The sequence below is a fragment of the Ochotona curzoniae genome, unplaced genomic scaffold (assembly GCF_017591425.1).
Source record: "Ochotona curzoniae isolate NIBS_2020 unplaced genomic scaffold, NIBS_Ocur_1.0 scaffold_2587, whole genome shotgun sequence".
NCBI classification, from domain to species: Eukaryota; Metazoa; Chordata; class Mammalia; order Lagomorpha; family Ochotonidae; genus Ochotona; species Ochotona curzoniae.
Window position 1 is genome coordinate 14,979,769 of NW_024467096.1, and position 19,193 is coordinate 14,998,961.

Here is a 19,193-nt window from a genome sequence, read left to right on the forward strand (position 1 = left end):
CGAGCGGGTCAGCTGCCAGGAGCGCGGCCAGCCGCAGGACTGCGGCTCTGACGGGCCGGCTTCCCCGGCCGGAGGCTTGTCGGCGGCGCGCCGAGCCGCAGGCGGAAACTCCACGTGTTTGTGTTGAGAAACTCGGGGCGGGGTTGGCGGCGCGTCCACCTGCGGCTTCCTCGGTCCGCGCGGGCTCCCCAAGCCCTGCCGGAGGACGGCATGGCATCTCCCGGGGCCCCGGAGCAGCAGCCCGAGTTACCCGAGCGCAACAGTGGCTACTGCGAGGTCCAGTACTGGGACCGGCGCTACCGAGGCGCGGCCGACGCTGCCCCCTACGAGTGGTTCGGGGACTTCTCCTCCTTCCGCGCCCTGCTAGAGCCGGAGCTGCGGCCCGAGGACCGTATCCTCGTGCTAGGTGGGTTGTCCCGACGCCAGGCTCAGGAAGAGCTGACTGCTTCGGGCCGGCCTCGCTGTCCGCTGGTCTGTGCAGTACTTAGAGGACTCCCCCGTGGGGAACAGGCAGGAGGAATGGATGGCACTGTCGGGGTCCTCCGTAGAGGGGGAAAGAGACAGTCAGGGAGGGGGTGTCCCGGGGATCCTCGGAAGGCAGGCAGCCCGGGGCATTTGAGGGCTCCCAGCTGCTTATTTGGAGCCACTAAGCTAGCTGTGTGTGTAACTTAGGTCTGTCAGTGTGCTCAGGCTGAGCTTTAAGCCTTATTTGGATCACCATGAGACTGCGAGGTCAAGGCCAGTTCGGCCCGCACTGGCTCCGCGAGCCCCGGGCCTCCGATAGGGTTTGGAAGCAGTGGCCAGCTAGAGTTTCCTTCAGCACCCCGCGACCGTGCGACCGAGGCTGCCTTTGGCGCTCGCACCCGGCGTCCAGCGAGGGTGAGGACAGCGCCCTCTGCGCTTGGCAGGGCGAGTGCGGCTGCCGCGGGTGCGCTTCCCCTGGGGCAAGTGCAAGAAGTGAAGGAGGGCTGGACCGGCAGCCCCCACCCCAGGTGCTGGCTCAGTCTGAACCACAGATTGCCTAGCAATTATAGCTTTTATTTCACTCTTTGTAAAAGCCTTTATGTGCCTAAGTGCAATGTGTAATATATATGAAAGACCTCTTTTCATATAGACGATGCAGTAGATATTTGTTTGTGTACTATGCAATGTGTAGATTTACCCGACTGAGCTTGAGAAATGGGACATTATTAGGTTTGGGAAGGGAGCGTATCCTAGTGGGTTAAGAACGTGGACTCCAGGCAGCTACTTGTCTTGGTTCAGTCTGCCCCTCGAACTTGAATGTGTGTCAAGATCATCAAGAAATCTGCAATGCTCTGACATGGGTACCAGAAGTCTGTTTTGTCTTTTCTTTTTCTTTCCTTCGTTCTGTTCTGTTCCTTCCTTCCTCTCTCTCTTTTGTTCTGTTTCTTTTCGTTCCTTTCTCTTTCCCTCTCTTCCTTCCTCTTTATTTATTTGAAAGGCAGAGTTACACAGAAAGAGATCTTCCATCTACTGGTTCACTTCTAAAAAGGCTGCAGCAGCCAGGCCTGAGCTGACCTGAAGCTGGGAGCTAGGAGTTTCCTCTGGGTCTCCCAGGTGGGTGCAGGGCAACAAGCACTTGAGCCATCATCTGCTGCTTTCCTGGGTGCATTACCATGGAGTTGGATGGGAAGTGAAAAAGCTGGCATTCAAACTTGCACCCATATGGGATGCTAGCAACTGCCGGTAGAGGCTTAGCCTGTTGTGCCACAGTGCCAGTCTGCAGGAGCCTGTTTTCAACAAGTTCCAAAACTAGTTCTTAAAAAAAAACAGAAGTCACAGTAATAGGGAGAGAGTAAGAGAGAAGATCTTCCATTCACTGCTTCACTGCTCATGCAGTAGCCAGATGTGAGCCAGGTTGAAGCCAGGAGTCAGGAATTCTATCTGACTCTACCTTGTGGGTGACCATCATCCCAGTCACACTAGCAGGAGGCTGGATGGGAAATGGAGCAGCCAGTGGTGCCTGAACTTCTGCACCACAAGACCAGCCCCAGCTGTTGGTTTGTTTGTTTTAAGATTTAATTATCTTTATTTGAGAGGCAGATTTTACAGAGAGAGGAAATGAGAGAAAGTTCTTCCATCCACTGATTGATTCCCCAAGTGGCCACAACAGCCAGAGCTGGGCCAATCCAAAGCTAGGAGCTTCTCCCAGGTCTCCCACAGGGGTGTACAGAATCCTAAGGCTTTGGACCATCCTTCACTGCTTTCCCAGGCCATAAGCAGGAAGCTGGAAGGTCAATGGAACAGCTGGGACATGAACCAGTGCCCCTATGGGATCCTGGTGCTTGCAGTGGGAGGATTTACCCAACTAAACCATTGTGTTGGGCCCACCTGCTTCATTTCTGATTCAGCTCCCTGCCAATGGCTTGGGAGGGCAGCAGTGGACAGCCCAGATCCTTGGGCCCCTGCACTTACATAGGAGACCCTAGTTCCCAGCCAAGAACCTCCTGGCCCCCAGTTTTGGACCAGCTCTGGCTACAGCAGCCAATTGAGGAGTGAACCAGTGGATGAAAGATCTCTCTGTATAATTCTTCAAAGTAAAATAAATAAATCTTTTTAAAAATTATAAATTTTAAGAGCCTTACTCTAGGTGAGGGATCTGAAAATGGACAGATAGAAAACATTCTATATTCTGCAGGATATACTCCCTTTGTTGCTGCTACTGCTGCTGGTGTTGAGAAAAATCAGCTCTAGACAGTGCATAATAGTTGTGTTCCAACACTTTACCAAAACAGGTGGAAGCTGGATGTGACAAGCCCTGCTGGAAGTCATCGTCTTAAGCTTGCACTCACTGGGAGCAAATCCTGAGAAAAAGGTTCATGTTCAAGTCATTAGTTAGGGAACTGCTTCTAGGAGAAATTATGGTAGAACAGGAAAGAGCCATGGGAGGAGGAAGCCAGCAAGGTTATGATCACTTAGTTTCACCCTAAAAGCCTCATTAGAAGCAAACATGTGCCAAAACCTAAGGACATGCAAACATTGTCAAAAAGACTCCAACAGGGATCTGGTTAGGGTATGGGCAATGTCCACTGCCATCATGCAGCAAGTGGTGAAGGTGTCTCTGTTTATCACCATGCAGACAGGTGCAGCGTCACCAAGAAGGCTTCTAAGACAGCTGAAATGACTGTGCTGGAACTCAGCCTCCTGTTTGTGGTCTTACTGCACTAGGCGGGTGGGCCTCTTAGTAACCAGAGGAGGGCTGGCTCTGTAATGAGACAAGCCTGGGTGCCAGTTTTTGCTCCACCACTGACCCTCTTACCTTGGGCAAGTCTCTTATCTGCTTCTCTTAATTTTCTCATCTAGAACATGGGAGTGGGAGTAACAGTATGCTACATCCATATGTGATCATTCAATCTAGTGTCTAGTGACTGTGCATGGAAACAGGAGTCAGAGAAGCAGTTAGCAGGGCTGTCCAGAAGTCACAGGCCCCTGCCCAAGCCTGCTCCCCAGGGGCAGGTGAACGTGTGTGGCTGACTGCCGCAGCTGTGCTGTCATGATCCTTTCATTCTCCATCCTGATTCTGTGCTTCCTAGAAATCTTTTAATAAACTGACTTCCAATTTAGATTTCCTAAATCTAAAGGGACTGACCAGCAGCTTCTACTGTCCAGTGCCTGCGGTGGGTATTTCTCCTATTAAAGATGAGCATGTTGGCTCACAACTTCCCTCTCAGCTTCAGTGCTGGTTTAGCTTTCTCATGGCTCTGGGCCCCATGTGACATGCTCTTGGGGTTTTAGATTGATTCTATTGGCTCTGTTGTCCAGGGGCTCCACCTTGGCAGTCTGTGGCTTTCCCAAATCCCATTTTAGTTGCTGGCTCCAAATCACATTCTGAGGCAGCAGAATCAGAAATCAATGCTTTGTAAGCACCCCTGGCCTGTGATCAGGTTTCATTTTCCCTTCATCTTGGGGAAAATACTGTGCTGTACCAAGAGGAATAGAAGGGACCGCCGTGGGTTTGTCCACAGTAGACACAACCCAGCAGACACATGACACTGAGTAGGTAGGGATGAAGGGATTATGGGTCCGGAAACCCAGTGTAACTGCTTTCCCCCAACCTCCACACACACTGTGTGCTGTATTTACCAGTGCTTGTTGTGGAGCCGATTGGGTTCTCCCAGATGAGACAGTACTCTCCCAATTCTGGATCCTGAGAAGAGGAAACCCAGGAAGTGGTCACTGAGAACTGGCCAGTTGCCTCTGAGTGCCCTGTCCAAGTGCCAAGCCCTGCTAGATTAGGGCTATCCCAACAGCTGATTCTGTGATCCTCTTAGGGGGCAAGTGGGGATTAAAGGCAGGGGATTCCCAAATGCGGCTGTGGAAAGCTGTCATCCAGCTGTGCTCTCAGGAGGAGACTGGCCACTAGAGGGCCCTGCAGAGGCTCCTGCGTCTTCTAAGGAAGTTATACCCACTGGGCCACAGACCCACACCCCCTCGTCTAGTGTCCAGCCTGACTCCTGCCTTCCTGGAAACTGCGCAGACACTTCTCACAGTGTTGTTAGTTTGCACAAGACCCTGCCTGGTTCTTGGCTCCCCTTAACTTTCTGGCTGGCCCTCCTCTGTGTCCCTGCAGCCTGGTACCATTACAATACTCATCACCTTAGGCGGCCAGTGCAGTGCCTGATTCCACAGTGGCTTTTTCCGCCAGAACCTGAGCTCCTCTAGGACAGAGACTCTTAACTACGCAGAGCCAGAATGGAGAACTACAGGGCCACCTCGGCTGTATCCCTACCTGGTTTCCCCTCTGCTGGGTGGTGGCGAAACAGGTTAAGCCATGTCACCTGCGAAGCCAGCATCCCACATGAACATCAGTTGGAGTACTGGCTGTTCTACTTCCTGTCCAGCAACCTGCAAAAGCAGTGAAAAATGACCCAAGTGTCTGGGCCCCTGCCACCCACATGCAGTTCCAGACCTAGCCCAGCCCCAACTATTGCAACCATCTGAGGAGTGAACCAGCAAATGGAAGATCTGTCTTTTCCTCTTTCTCAGTAATTCTTTCAAATAAATAAGAAAGAAAAGTAAATTTAAACAAAAGTTTAAAACATATTAAAATAAAGTAGGATAGTCATTTCTGTCATGAAGCCTTCCTAGGGTAGCTGTCTTCTGAAGTTCTAGAACAGGTTAGATGTTACCTTGAGAGTAATGATCTTCTAGGGAGCCAACATTTAGCTTAGCAGTTAGGACACCAGCTCCCACGACAAAGTCCCCGAGCTTAGTCCCTGACCCCGGCTCTAGCTCCTCTTTCCAGCTTCCTGCCAATATGGACTTGAGAGGCAGGAATGATGGCACAGGAAGGCCAGGAGCCTTGTGTTGTGTTGTTCCCAGCTCCCAGCTTTGGCATCAGGACATTTAGGGAATGTAGCAGCAGGTCACAATGTCTGCTCTTTTCCCCCACCCCCTTCTCAACTCAGTAAGTAAATAAAATTCTGAACATAGTATCCTAGCCTTGGATTCCAGTATTATCCCCATTCTCAGTTTGCACAAACTAATAATTGAAGAGTAGAATGACTTGAATTGGCTATGCGACTAGAAGCTTCCTAAGTTCAGGGCTCCCTCAGCTACTCCTGGGATGTTTACTTCTTAAAAGCAGCAAATCATGCTGTACATGTGAGTTAGGCATATTTTTCATTCCATGACCAAGGAGCCCATATGCTTGGTTATGTGAGCAGTTTGCCCTAGCCCTCCCAGCTAGGAATGAGGTAGCCAAGATTTGTGTCCGGCTATGTGTCCGGGTGGGGGATGTTTGGACAGAGAGGAAACGGGGCCAAAAGAAATGCATGATCAGGAAGGTGAGGACTGAAGGCAGTCTGGCTTTTTTGCCACCCATCCCTTCCCACTCTAGGTTGCGGGAACAGCGCCCTGAGCTACGAGCTATTCCTTGGAGGCTTCCCTGATGTGACCAGCATCGACTACTCATCAGTTGTGGTAGCCGCCATGCAAGCCCGCTATGCCCATGTGCCCAGTCTGCGCTGGGAGACCATGGACGTGCGAGCACTGGGCTTCTCCAGCGCCTCCTTCGATGTGGTACTTGAGAAGGGCACACTGGATGCCCTGCTGGCTGGAGAACAGGATCCCTGGACTATCTCCTCTGAAGGTGTCCAAACTGTGGACCAGGTGCTGAGTGAGGTGAGGGGGCAATGAGAGAGAAGGGCAGATGGTCAAGTGGGGATGAGAGGTTGACACTTCAGGGGTTGGATGAACTCAGAAGTCAGAGGACACGTTTTAGAGTAAGTTGTGGGTCCCCCTTTGGAGAAAGGCGAAGCTGCCATGCTGAAATTAGAGCAAGCTTAAAGTAGCCAGCCTCACCCAGGCTGATGTTTGGCCACTGGGTTGCATAGGGATGAGGTGGCACAGGTTTTAAACAGGTGACACAGACTGGGAGGTGAGCAGCTGACAGGAAAGCAGTATCCCCTGCATCTGACAGCACTCTGTGCTCCTCACCTAGCTAGAAGATAGCCTTACTCCACTGTTGCAGCCAGAAGTGGAAAGTACTGTTAGCCATGGAAAGGCTGAGCTTGCCATGTAGAGTGCCCGAAGTCAGCCCAGGGAGGCCATCGTGGGAAGCACTGACCTTTGCAAATCTGGAGCGTGACTCCTCACTGACGGCTTCTCCATCTGCTTTGCAGGTGAGCCGGGTGCTGGTCCCTGGGGGCCGGTTCCTCTCCATGACTTCTGCTGCCCCCCACTTTCGGGTCAGACACTATGCCCAAGCCCGTTACGGCTGGTCCCTGAGGCATGCAACCTATGGCAGTGGTTTCCATTTCCATCTCTACCTCATGCACAAAGGCGGCGAGCTCAGCGCAGCCCAGCTGGCCCTGGGGGCCCAGCTCCTGTCACCCCCCAGGCCTCCTGCCTCACCCTGCTTCCTTCAGGACTCGGATCCCGAGGACTTCCTCAGCACCATCCAGCTGTGAGGCCAGAAGCAAGGTCCTCCCAGCCTCTGGCCTTTCCACTCTGGCTTTCTCAAGCAGTTAAGATTCCTGACTCCAGCTGGAGGTGGTATCTGAGTTGTTCACCCCTGAGCTGCCTCATGTCTAAGAACAAGCTCATGTGTCCCAGTACAGCTCAGGTTCAGTTCGATTCCTCAAAGCTGTCCTGGGTTCTCCATCTGCCTCCTCCAGCATACTGAACCACCCATGACTCCATCTCCTTCAATAAAGTTCAGCATAACCTCTCTGTACACCAGCCAGCTTCAGAGACCCCCATCCAGCCTGCATTTATCCACCTGAGGCTGCAGACTTGGAATCCAGATTGCTTTATGCTTCTGACCCTGCCTCCAGCTTCAACCTCAGGGACCTGTCCAGCATGGTGGGTAACCCAAGCCGGCCAGCAACATGCACTGGAAATTCCCACATAGCTGTTCTCCTCCCATTCTGGCCTGGATCCACGGCCAACAGAAGCAGCGGGCAACACACACAAGGAGGTCTGTGTTTATTCACACACTCCTGGTACAGTGAAGACAGAGGGACATTTACAAAGGATACCCCTGGATTGAGAACATCGCCAGGGCCACAGGTGTCATCCGAAGGTGCAGAGCAGTCTCCTGGCTTCTCAGGGACAGGACGCAGGGATCCAAGGTAAAATCAGATCTGGGCCCTTAAGGAGGTTGATACCTTGGTGAGAGGGGTCTGCCCCACAGCCTCCTGGGGTCCAGCCTGGATAGACTGGCCATGGGATTGGTTACCATGTTGGGGCTTGGCCCAGCCCAGCCTCAACACCCGTCCTATCTGCCAGGCGCAGAAGAGCTTGGTGGAGACTAGGTTGGGGGTGGGGTAAGGGGTTGAGGAGGGGCACGAACCATGAGTGGAGCCAGTAAACAAAGAGTCGGATATAAAAATACAAATGTGCTGAGGAAGTCCCTTAGAAAGAGGCTGAGGCTGGGGACACGCCAGACAGGGGTGGGGCAGGGGTGAGGAGCGGCCCTGAGGGCTGGACTCAGGTGAGTGGGAAGCTCATGCAAATACGCAGCCAAACATCCCTGGCCACGCACGCGGTCCGACACCGGCAGCCGTCCAGTCTGCAGACCGTACTAGCCGGAGGGGGCGGGGCGGGGGAGCCGTGCAGGAGGGGGCGGACCGGGAGCTGGGGGCCGCGGGTCTCTGTCCGTTCCGGTGCGGGGTAGGGCTGCGGCCCGAGGTTCTAAAGTGCATGAGCGCGGTGGTGGGCTCCGGGCCGGTCCGCGCCACCGCCGCTGCCGCCGTGGTGCTGAAGCGGACAGCTCCGGAGTGTCGGGCAGCGGCGGCAGCGACACTGACCCGGCGGCGGCGCGGCCCTGCAGCCCCCGCCCGCGGGCGCCTGGGCCGGGGCGGGGGACGCCGGCAGCCGCATCGCCGGCCCGCGCTCCTGGCCGCTGCGGGGCTGGGCCCGGAGCCCGCCGCCCGAGCCGGCGCGTCTACACTCCGGACGGCGGCTTCTCCCCCATCCCTTTCAGCACGTCGTCTATCCGGTCATCCTCGATCACCACTGCGCAGGGAGAAAGCGCGTCAGCCTGCGCGGGCTACTTGCCCGGAGCCCAGCGGTGCCCCTCGAATACCAGCGCCACCGATCCGATCCCTCCCCTGCCCAACTCTCCGGCCGATCCAGCCGCGGCCAAGCCTGGCTCTCTCAGCCCTTTGCTTCCCTATCCCTTGGAGGAACGCCCCTCTGCCAAAGGCTCCAGCTCTCTGCCTTCACCAGAGATGATCAGAAACCTCTCGCTCAAGGAACATCCCTTCCCCTTCAACCCTCAATGGAACCCCCTCAGTGAATAGGACTCAAGCGGAATGCCAGCTAGTCTAGCACTACCCCCTGCCCAAAACTCTTGGCGGCCAGAACCCCTCTTCTGACCGTGGCAGCAACAGAGCCCCCTCTCCCCTATGCAAACAACCAGGGCAATCGCACGCCCCTCCCTCCCCCTCCCCCCAATGCGACGCCCCACTCGGCCCAAAGGTCTCTCTCCGTAGCTTCCACCAACTCAGCTTTGATTTCCAAGGTTCGGCCCACCCCGCCTTCTACTTGCAAGAAAGCCCCAAATGCCCGGACCGGCCCCTCCCCCTCGCCAGGGCGCCCTGGGCTCAGCTTCCAGAGGTGGAGAGCATCGAATCCGGGGCACTGTGTTCCCGGGAGAGGGGAGGAGAGGGACACCGTACTGCGGCGGGGACCCCCCTCCCGCCTCCCACCCGGGCCGGAGAGTGACTGGCTGGCTGCGCTGGTCTGCGGCACGAGCTGCGGTCGCTCGGCGGGGAAGTGGAGGCTGCGGGGGATGCCCGGCGGAGGGTTTCTGGGTCAGGCGGCGACTCCGGGCCCGGGCCGCGTACCTCGCTTGGCTCGGCCAATTTGGCCCAGCTTGGGGGGTCGCTTGGCCTGATTGCCCGCGAAGAAGGAGTTGGTGTCCTGCAGGCGGCAGCTGAAGGAGAGGTCGGAGCCCTCGGGGTCTGCGCCGAAGCGGCCCATCTTGTCTTCGCTGTAGGGCAGGATCTCGGACATGGCGGGCGCGGGGCGGGCGCGGGACTGCAGCGGGGCGCGGGCGGCGGGCTGGCTGGCCGGACCGGCCCTAGCTCAGCAGGGGAGCCGGCGGAAGGATGAAGTCATGCAGCATCCGGGGCTGCGGAGCCAAGCGGGGCCTCCTCCCCCGCGCCTCCGCCTCCCGGGCCGCTGGGCAGGCGGCGGCGGTGGCGGGGACCGGGCGGGGGCGGCGCGCGGGGGGCGGGGGCGGCGGCGGCGGCGGCGAGAGCGGAATGACGATGAGCGCCCGACTGCGGCAGAGCACGGAGGGCGGGGCGCGGCGGAGGCGGGGCGGCAGTGGCCGGCCGGGGGAGGGGCGGGGTGCAGCGCGCCCCGAGGGGCTGCAGGCTGGAGCTGGGGGCGCGACGTCGGGAGGGTCCCGCTCGGCGGCGGGAACGGTCCGCACGTGGATCTGGCGGGAGGGGCGGGACCGAGATCGGGGGATGCGGGAGCGATCCCGGTGTACCTAGGATGTGAGGGGGAGGGTCCGACCCCGAAGTGTGCGAGGGGCAGCTGGGGACCGGACGGGGGAGGGGCGCGGACGGCTGCGGCCAGGCCAGCAGCGCGGCAGGCAGGGTCAGGAACCGGGCGACGACTGGAGAAGGCACGGAGGCGCGGGACGCGCGCCCAGGCTGCTCGGGCCGGGGGATGGTGCCCGCGTGGCTGGAGCGCTCTGAAATCTGATTGCCTTGCGGTTTAGACCGGGATCTGTGCGGTGTCTGCCTAGCTGTGTGTCAGCCTGTGTGCGTGTCTGTATCCGCACCTTTACGGTCTCTGTTTTACTTCTGTCTCACGTGTCTTTACGCTTTTGTAACTATCTCTATGCCAGGCGGCGTGGTCTCCGGGCCACCGCGACTCTCATAGTCTTGTATATTCCTTGCGGCGGGGTGGGGTGGGGGGCTGGAAACGGCCGACGGGCGCGCCCCGGAGTCTCCCAGGTTCCGAGGCCCGCAGCTGGCGCGGAAACCCGGACTCAAAGCGCCCGCCGCGCGCCGCAGTTCCTCGCTCCCCGCCCCTTCTCAGAGGCCCGCGCTGCGCCTGCCGTGTGGGAGGAGTGAATGGCAGCGTCGCGGGGGGCGCCCCGGCTGCGGGTGACGCGGGGAAGCCCGGAGCGCCCGAGGACGCGCCGTGCGCTAGTGCTGTGTGGCCCGAGGAGAGGAGGGGAAGGAAGGGCGCCCCCCGCCCTTTTTGCCGGGGACACGGATGGGAACCCTCGCTCTCCGCTGCGCACCCTCGCCCCGGCTGTCCGTCAGCGCCAGCGTCACCTACCCACTCCCTTGCAGCGGTTCTGGCCGCGGAGGGGGCGGGACGTTACACGTGCAGCCACGGTGACGACAGCTCCGATAAGGTAATAATCGCCCCCACGGGTTCAGTCCGAGCCGGGTGGAGGCGCTTTCCTCCTTTGTAATGCAACCGCATCGCTCAGCTAATAGGATAGGATACTGAGAGTCATGTCTCGTTCTAACTACAACACCTCAACGTCTAGTGTTCATTCTGGGGACACCGAGGCCAGTGCGGCGGTGCCTGCCTCTGGGAGAAGGGAGGGCGAGGGGTGGTGTCAGAGAGTGCCTGGAAGCACAGGCTTAGCCCGGATAAAAAGCCTGGATCACCATCCTTATGGAATGCTCTTTCACCCACCCTAGTTCCTGGGAGTAAGGCGAAAACTGGAGGCAGAGGACCAGCCTGGAAGGGCAGGGCAAGGGAGGCTCAGCTAAGCAGAGAATCCAGAAAATTCTATCCCTGCTGGAAGTCGTGCAGCAATGAGCTCCATCCTGACTTCGCCACTTTCTGAGCAATCTTGAGCTGGAGGTCTAGTAACTATCGCAGGAAAAAGAATTCAATCCATCGGTATTTATGACATTGTAGGAAAATCACAGAAAACCTTAGGTATGTGTTTTTCTGGTCTTCCCTCCTCCCCTCCGTGTATTTGCATAACACGGATGATGAGAGGTGGGACTGAGGACAGATTTGCGGGATGAAATCAAACGATGCGCAGGGGAGGTGAGTGTCTTGGAGGGTAATGGGCTAAGGGCACAGTACTCTCCAAGCGGCCAGGAGGGTTCTTGCCAAGGATGAAACCACTGCATGAAGACTTGAAATAATTGCCTTCTCTCTCCCAAGAACCAGGGAGGTTGCAAGAAAAGCGACTTAACCCAGAATTCACTTGGTTAGATCCTGGATCAATAATCTCTGTGTAGAGAGTTCTAGTTAAAGCAGAAGACCTCAGTCAACAGTGCTGCAAATACTGTGTCCAAGCTTTAGCTCTAGTGTGAAAACCCTGAGAAGGTTTTCAATTTATAATCTTCTCCAGAAATTCTGAAGTCCTGCTTCCCTGCCCATCTCAGATAGGACATCCTCTCTAGTGACCTAGCAGTTAGGATGCCACAGATGGGAGGTGTTCCAATCCGCATGCAGGCTCCAGCATTTCTGCTGTTGTAGACCCTGGGAGGCAGCAGTTACGACTGAGCCACTGGGTTCCTGCCACTCACAAGGAAAACCAGGATGAAGTCTCCAGCTCCAAGCTTTAGCCAGACCTAGCCCTTGGTGATTGTGGGCAGGTATGGAGGGAACCTGTGGATGTGGGTGCTCTTGTCGGGAGTCCCTCACAACTCTCTATTGCCCTCTCTATTCTCTGTCTTTTAAAATGGAACTGGCATTATGGTGTGATGAGTAGACTTACTGCCTGTGGCACTGGCATCCCATATGGGCACTGGTTCAAGGACTGCTAATAATCCTGGAAAAGCAGCTGAAGATGACCCAGAAAGAGCTCTAGGCTCCTGGCTTCTGCCTAGTCCAGCCCCAACCATTCAGCCTTTTGGGGAGTTTTGGGGAGTGGAAGATTCTGTCTCATTCTCACTTTCTCTTTAACTCTGTCTCCAAATAACTAAATATTTATTTATATATTTATATATTTACTTATTTATATTGAAAAGGCAGACATATACAGAAAGAGAGAGAGAGAAAGAGAGAGATCCATCACCAATTCACTCCCTAAATAGCCACAATGACAGATGGTCTAAATCCAGGAGCAAGGAGCTCTTCAGGGTCCTGATGTAGGTGCAGGGACCAAGGACCTAGGCCAGACTCCACTGCTTTCCCAGGTTATAAGTAGGGAGTTGGATTGGAAGTGGAGCAGCTGAGACATGAACTAGCATCCACATGGGATGTTGGTACTACAGATGGAAGGCTAGCCTGCCATGCCACTGTGCCTGTCCTGAATAAATAATTTTTAGTATTTATTTTATTTATGTAAAAGGCAGATTTACACACAGAGAAAGGTCTTCCATCTGTTGGTTCATTTCCCAAATGGCTGCAGGGGCTAGAGCTACACCAGGCTGGAGCCAGCATCCAGGAGCTTCTTCTGATTGCCCATGTGGGTGCAGGGCCTTAGGAACTTGGGCCATTTTCTGCTGCTTTCACAGGCACACTAGCAGGGAACTGGATTGGAAATGCAGCACCCTGGAATCGAACTGGTACCCGTATAGGATGATGTTGCTGTCATGGTTTAAGCCACTACACAATAACGCCAGCCCCAAATAAATAAATATTTTAAAATAAAAGGGGCTTATAGATTATTTTTTTAAAAAAGTTACAAGAGTGGAGCCAGACTTGTATAAAAACAGATAGTAAGACTTCCTTGACCTACCAAAATATTACCAAACAAGGATAGACTGTGATTTCACATATGTGGGAAGTGTACATACATGTGCACACACATTTGTGAGCATTTATTGTTTAATATGCTTATGTATGTAAATGCATACAAACGGTTATGGCTATCTCTAATTAGGGTGCTGTGATACCAGCAGCAGAAGAATGGACTGTGTTCTTCTAGTGTATTTTACATTGCAGCAAAAAAGTTTTAATGATTAAAAAAAAAAAAAAACAGACAATGTAGTCCTAGTTCACTTACCAGCATCACACTGCAGCCCTAGACAAATCAGTTACCCTTTTTTTCTTTAAAGATTTATTTAATTTTTTAGAAAGGCAGATGTACAGAGAGGAGGAGAGACAGAGGAAGATCTTCCATCCGATGGTTCAATTTCCAAGTGGCCTCAACAACCAGTGCTGCGCCGATCCGAAGCCAGGAGCCAGGAACTTTTTTCCGGGTCTCCCACACGGGTGCAGAGTTCCAAGGTTTTGAGCTGTCCTCCAGTGCTCTCCCAGGCCACAAGCAGGGAGCCGGGTGGGAAGTGGAGCTGCCGGGATTAGAACCAGTGCCCGTATGGGATCCCAGTGTGTTCAAGGCAAGGAGCTTAACCATTATGCTATCACACTGAGCCCCAAATCAGTTACCTTTGGAAAGAGAGTACTATAGTGATTAAGAGTCTGAAGTTAGGGCCTGGTGCAATGGCTCAATTAGATAATCCTCAACCTGCAAGTGCCAGCACCCCATATGGTACTAGGTTCATGTCCTGGCTGCTCCGCTTCCCATCCAGTTCCCTGCTAATGGCCTGGGAAAGCAGCCAAGGATGGTTCAAGGCCTTGGGACCCTGAACCTGCATGGGAGTCCCAAAGAGGCTTCTGGTTCCTGGCTTCAGATCATCTCAGCTCTGGCCATTGTAGCCACTTGGGGTGTGAACCAGGGAAGACCTTTCTCTCTGTCTTTGCTTCTCTCTGTAGATCATCTAACTTTACAATAAAAATAAATCTGTTTTTTAAAAAAGTCTGAATCAAATCAAGGTTCTGCCTTCCCTCTGACTTGGGTCAGTTATTAAGCTTCCTATGTTTTAGAGTCTCCAGCTGTAAAATGGAGCCGATGATATCAATAGACTATCTTACTGGGGACTTACAAGAATCACAGAAGCCAATATAGAGTGCTTAGGTTAATAGTGAGCTATAGAAAGAAATGTTAGCTATTTGGGGTATTGTTTTAGCTCAATAGACTAATCCCCTACTTATCAGCAATGGCATCCTATATGGGTGCCAGGTCATGTCCCCGCTGCTGCACTTCCAATCTAACTCCCTGCTTGTGGCCTAGGAGAGCAGCAGAGGGATGCCCCAGTGTTTGATGGGAGAACAGAAAGAGGCTCCAGGCTCCCAGTTTCTGGTCAGTTCAATTTCAGCTGTCAGGCGAAAAGACTTGGGACCAGAGCCTATGTGGGAGACCTAGAAGAGGCTCCTGGCCTCAGATCAGCTCAGCTATGACCGTTGTAGCCATTTGGAGAGTGAATCAGCTGGTGGACGAGGATTCTCTCTCTGTCTCTTCTCTTTGTAGATCTGCATCACCGGGCCCAGAGCAGTAGCCTCGTGGCTAAAGTCCTTGCCTTGCATGCACGGGGATGGGTACCGGTTTGTGTCCCAGCTGCTCCACTTCCAAATCCTTGAGACCCTGCACCTGTGTGGGAGACCCAGAAGAGGCTGCTGGAACCTGGCTTCAGATCAGCTCAGCTCTGTCCATTGCAGTTACTTGGAAAATGAGCTAGCAGATGGAAGATCTCTCTCTGTCTTTCCTATTCTCTATAAATCTTTCCAATAAAGGTAAATAAATATTCTTTGTTAAGAAAATGGTTTTGGGCCTGGCACAGTGGCCTAGTGGCTGGGGTCCTCATCTTGAACGCACTGGGATCCCATGTGGGCACTGGTTCTAATCCCAGCAGCTCCACTTCCCTTCCAGCTCCCTGCTTGTGGCCTGGGAAAGCAGTCGAGGATGGCTCAAAGCCTTAGGACCCTGCACCCGTGTGGGATACCCGGAGGAAGTTCCTGGCTCCTGGCCTCGGATCGGTGCAGTACTGGCCGTTGCGGTCATCGGATGGAGGATCTTCCTGTCTCTTCTCTCTGTGTATCTGCCTTTCCAATAAAAATGGATACATCTTAAAAAGAGAGAGAGAGAGAGAGAGAGAGAGAATGGTTTCATATATATTTTAAAATCTTCTTTTCAAATAAAAAAGTGTTAAAAACGTATTATGTATTATTAAACAGAAAAATATAAAGGAGGAAATATTTCACTCATGAGCAGTAAGACACCTGAGTCCCTCATCAGCATATGTGGTTCAGGTCTCCAGCTCCTGCTTGCAGCTTCCTGCTAACACAGACCCTGGAAAACAGTAGTGATGGTTCATGTGATTTGGTCCTGGCTACCCTTGTGGCAAAGCTGCCCTGAGTTCTCATCTCCCAACTATGGCCCCACACAGTCACCTACTTCAGGGATTTGGGAAAGTGAGTCAGTGCATAGGAGCTTTCACTGACTTTCCACCTCTTGATTTTTAAAAAAAGATTTATTTATTTTTATTGAAAAGTCAAATATACAGAAAGAAGGAGAGACAGAGAAGAAGATCCTCCATCTGATGATTCACTCCCCAAGTGACCGCAACAGCTGGTACTACACCGATTTGAAGCCAGGAGCCAGGAACCTCCTCAGGTCTCTCGCATGGGTGCAGGAACCTAAGGCCTTGGACCGTCCTTACTTTCCCAGGCCACAGGCAGGGAGCTGGATGAGAAGTGGGGCTGCTGGGATTAGAACCAGCGCCCCTATGGGATCCCAGCACATTCAAGGCGAGGACTTTTAGCCACTAGGTCACCGCACTGGGGGATATACATATATAATACACATCATATATATATCATATATATATAGTATATTTATATTTATGTATTTTTAAATCTTCTAACTGCTGGTTCATTCCCCAAGTACTTGCAATAGCTGGAGTTGAGCCAATCTGAATCCAAAAGCCTCTTCCCTGTCTCCCCAATGGGTGCATTGTCCCAAGGCTCTGAGCCAGACTCCACTACTTTTCCATGCCACAAACAGGGAGCTGGATGGGAAGTAGAGCAGCTGGGACACAAACTGGTGCCCGTATTCCCAGTTTATCAAGGTGAGGATTTAGCCATTGGGCCATCACGCTGGGCCCTGAAATAAATTTGGAAAAAAAAAAAATTCAAGCGATGTTATGTTAGATATATTCTCCCCCTTCCCTATCAAAGATCAAAAATTCACTTATTTTAAAAGGCAGAATGGGGCCCAGTGCAGTAATCTAGTGGCTAAAGTCCTTGCCTTGTACGCACCGGGATCCCATATGGGTGCCGGTTCATGTCCGGTGACCCACATGGGTCTCTCATGTGCGAGGCAGAAGCCCAAGCCCTTGGACCACCCTTCGCTGTTTTTCCAGGCACATCAGCAGGGGGCTGGATCAGTAGCTGAGCTGCCAGGACTCCAATTGGGTTGCATGTGAAAAAGCCCCAGCCCAACCTGCTGTGGCACAGTGCTACCTCTCAGATATACTGTTTTTGACATTCAGTCTTGCATCTTTCCAATCTTTTCTTTTTCGGCCTGGGCTCTTATATGTTTTGCTTCACAGAAGTGAAATAAAAGTTATTTGAAAAGTAAAGTGATATATAGAGATGTCTTCTATCCACTAGTTTACTTCCCCAACTGACTCCAATGGACATGCTGGCCCAGGCTGCAGCCAGAAATTTCCTTCTTTCTTTTTTAAAGATTTAGTTATTTTTATTTGAAAGGCATATTTTGTAGAGAAAGAGAAGGTGAGACCCAGACAGGTATTCCATACATTCCATCCATTGGATCACTCCCCAAATGATCACAATGGCCAGAGCTGAGCCAATCAGGAGCCATGGGTTTCTTCCAGGTCTTCCACATGGGTTGCAAGATCCCAAGAACTTGGGCCATCCTCTACTGCTTTATCATGCCACAAGCAGGGAGCTGCCTGAGAAGTGGAGCAGCTGGGACATGAACCAGTCCCCACATGGGATACTGGCTCCACAGCAGCAGCGAGGATTAGCCTATTGAGCCAGATGCCAGCCCCTGAAACCAAAAATTTCTATCCAGGTTTTCCAGGTCTTGGGGTACTGGGACCCAAATATTTATGCCATCTTCCATTGCCTTCCCACGTCCATTAGCAGGTTTCTGGATCAGAAGGAGGCTAATCATGACTGCGGTCAGCATTCCATCCAGTATGGGACGTTAGCATCATGAGTGGTTGCTTCACTGGCTGTGCCACCATACTGGCTCTAGATTGTGTGTGTGTGTGTGTGTGTGTGTGTGTGTGTGTGTGTGTGTGTGTGTTCACTTTTGTTCCTTTTAAAGGCAGAGACACAAAGATCTTCTACCCACTGGTTCACTCACCAAATGCTTGCAGAAGCGGGAGAAGGGTAAGATAAAAGTGGGAGCCACAGTCACAATCAGGTCTGTCATCTGGGTGGCAGGAACCTGATCACTTGTGCCATCAACTGCTGACTCCCAGGATGTGCATGGATCTGAAGAGAAGGAACAAAGGTTCAAATCAGGCACTCTGGTGTCCCAAGGTGCAACTTAACCATTGCACCAAACACCTGGCCCCAAGAAATTCTGATGTGTATGTGTGTTTGTGTATTCTAAGATTAATTTAGGGATCAGTGTTGTGGTATAGCAGGCCACTGTGATGCTGGCATCCCATATGGGTGCTAGCTGCTCCTCCTCCCATCTTCACTTGGAAGGCAGAGTTACAGAGAGAGACCTAGCTTCTGGTTCACTCCCCAAATGGCTTCAACAGCCTGGACTGGGTCAGGCCAAAGCCAGGAGCCTGGGACTCCATCAGGGTTTCCCTTCTGGGAAGTAGGGGTTCAAGCATTCAGGCCATCTTCCACTGCCTCTTCATGCACATTAACAGAGAACTGGATCAAAAGAAGCCAGAACTTGAACCAGCACCTCATAGGAGATGCTGATCTGGCAGACAGCAGCCTAACTCACTGTACCGCAACACCAGCCCTACCCCAAGGGATTTTGTAATCCTTTTTCTCTTCCACTTAATCCCATGTAAAGAACAGTTCCCCAGTGTATTAACTCATATCATTTGCAAGTGTTGCATAGTGTGTCCCATTATGAGTACATTTGATTTATTCCACAAGTCTTCCAATATTGCACATTGATTCCATTTTCTGCCCCCTTTCAAAAATATTTTAATTTGGGAAGCAGAGAGGCAGAAGAAGAATATCCCATATGCTGGTTCATTCACTGAATACGTACAACAGCTGGAGTTTCATCAGGCCAAAGTCAGGAGTGTGGATATCAGTGTGGATGGCAGACACCCGTGTACTTGATTCTTCCCCTGCTGCTTCCCGGGGTGTGCCTTCTTAAGAAGCTGGATTCAGGAGCCGATCCAGGACCTGATCACCGGCACTCTACTATGGGATGTGGTGTCCCAAGTGGCACCTTAACTGTTACACCAAACACTTGTCCCCATTCTCCCTTTTTCAGTATTAGAAATAAGGCCGAGATGAACAAACAGAAAAAAAAAATGGCTACAATGGTTTTAGTACTTCCAAACAAAAAGCTGAGTCAAGGATGGGCCTTGTGGCACAGCACTGCTTCTTCGTTTCTAAAGTTTGTTTTGTTCTTAAAGACTATTTATTATTTATTTGAAAGGCAGAGAGTTACGGAGAGAGGAAGAGATTGAGAGAATCTTTCATACCCTGGTTCACTCCCCAAAGGCTGTAATGGCCAGTACTGAGCCAGGCCAAACCCAGGAGCTTCTTCCGGGCCTTCCACGTGGGCGCAGGGGCCCAAGGCCTTGGGCCATCCTCTGCTGCTTCCCCAAGGAGTTGGATAGGAAACGGAGCAGCCAGGACTGCAACCAGTGCTCATATGGGATGCCGGCACCACAGGCAGGAACTTAAAGTCAGATATATAGAGAGGAGGAGAGACAGGAAGATCTTCTGTCCATTGATTCACTCCCCAAGTGGCTGCAACAGCTGGA

At 52.9% G+C, this 19,193-nt stretch overlaps 2 protein-coding genes across 2 annotated transcripts; one reads left to right on the forward strand and one right to left on the reverse strand.

The window, feature by feature from the left end:
- The first annotated feature begins 184 nt into the window (after nt 1-184).
- On the forward strand, nt 185-7,986 carry EEF1AKMT4 (EEF1A lysine methyltransferase 4). The gene is made up of 3 exons (XM_041002915.1): nt 185-406; nt 5,861-6,144; nt 6,645-7,986. Exons 1-3 carry the CDS (start codon nt 211-213, stop codon nt 6,930-6,932), a joined length of 768 nt encoding a protein of 255 aa, XP_040858849.1. The 5' UTR covers nt 185-210; the 3' UTR covers nt 6,933-7,986.
- Nucleotides 7,433-9,736, reverse strand: CAMK2N2 (calcium/calmodulin dependent protein kinase II inhibitor 2). The gene is made up of 2 exons (XM_041002916.1): nt 9,315-9,736; nt 7,433-8,481 (listed from the first exon to the last, which is right to left on the reverse strand). Exons 1-2 carry the CDS (start codon nt 9,481-9,483, stop codon nt 8,411-8,413), a joined length of 240 nt encoding a protein of 79 aa, XP_040858850.1. The 5' UTR covers nt 9,484-9,736; the 3' UTR covers nt 7,433-8,410.
- Between the last annotated feature and the right edge of the window lie 9,457 nt (nt 9,737-19,193).

What these genes read in the sequence shown, in the direction of transcription:
- EEF1AKMT4 (XM_041002915.1), top strand. Translation starts at nt 211, where the DNA reads ATGGCATCTCCCGGGGCCCCGGAGCAGCAGCCCGAGTTACCCGAGCGC. An exon ending in GGACCGTATCCTCGTGCTAG is followed by an intron (nt 407 to 5,860) that starts GTGGGTTGTCCC and finishes TTCCCACTCTAG; the next exon opens with GTTGCGGGAACAGCGCCCTG. An exon ending in TGGACCAGGTGCTGAGTGAG is followed by an intron (nt 6,145 to 6,644) that starts GTGAGGGGGCAA and finishes TCTGCTTTGCAG; the next exon opens with GTGAGCCGGGTGCTGGTCCC.
- CAMK2N2 (XM_041002916.1), bottom strand. Translation starts at nt 9,483, where the DNA reads ATGTCCGAGATCCTGCCCTACAGCGAAGACAAGATGGGCCGCTTCGGC. An exon ending in AATTGGCCGAGCCAAGCGAG is followed by an intron (nt 8,482 to 9,314) that starts GTACGCGGCCCG and finishes CTCCCTGCGCAG; the next exon opens with TGGTGATCGAGGATGACCGG.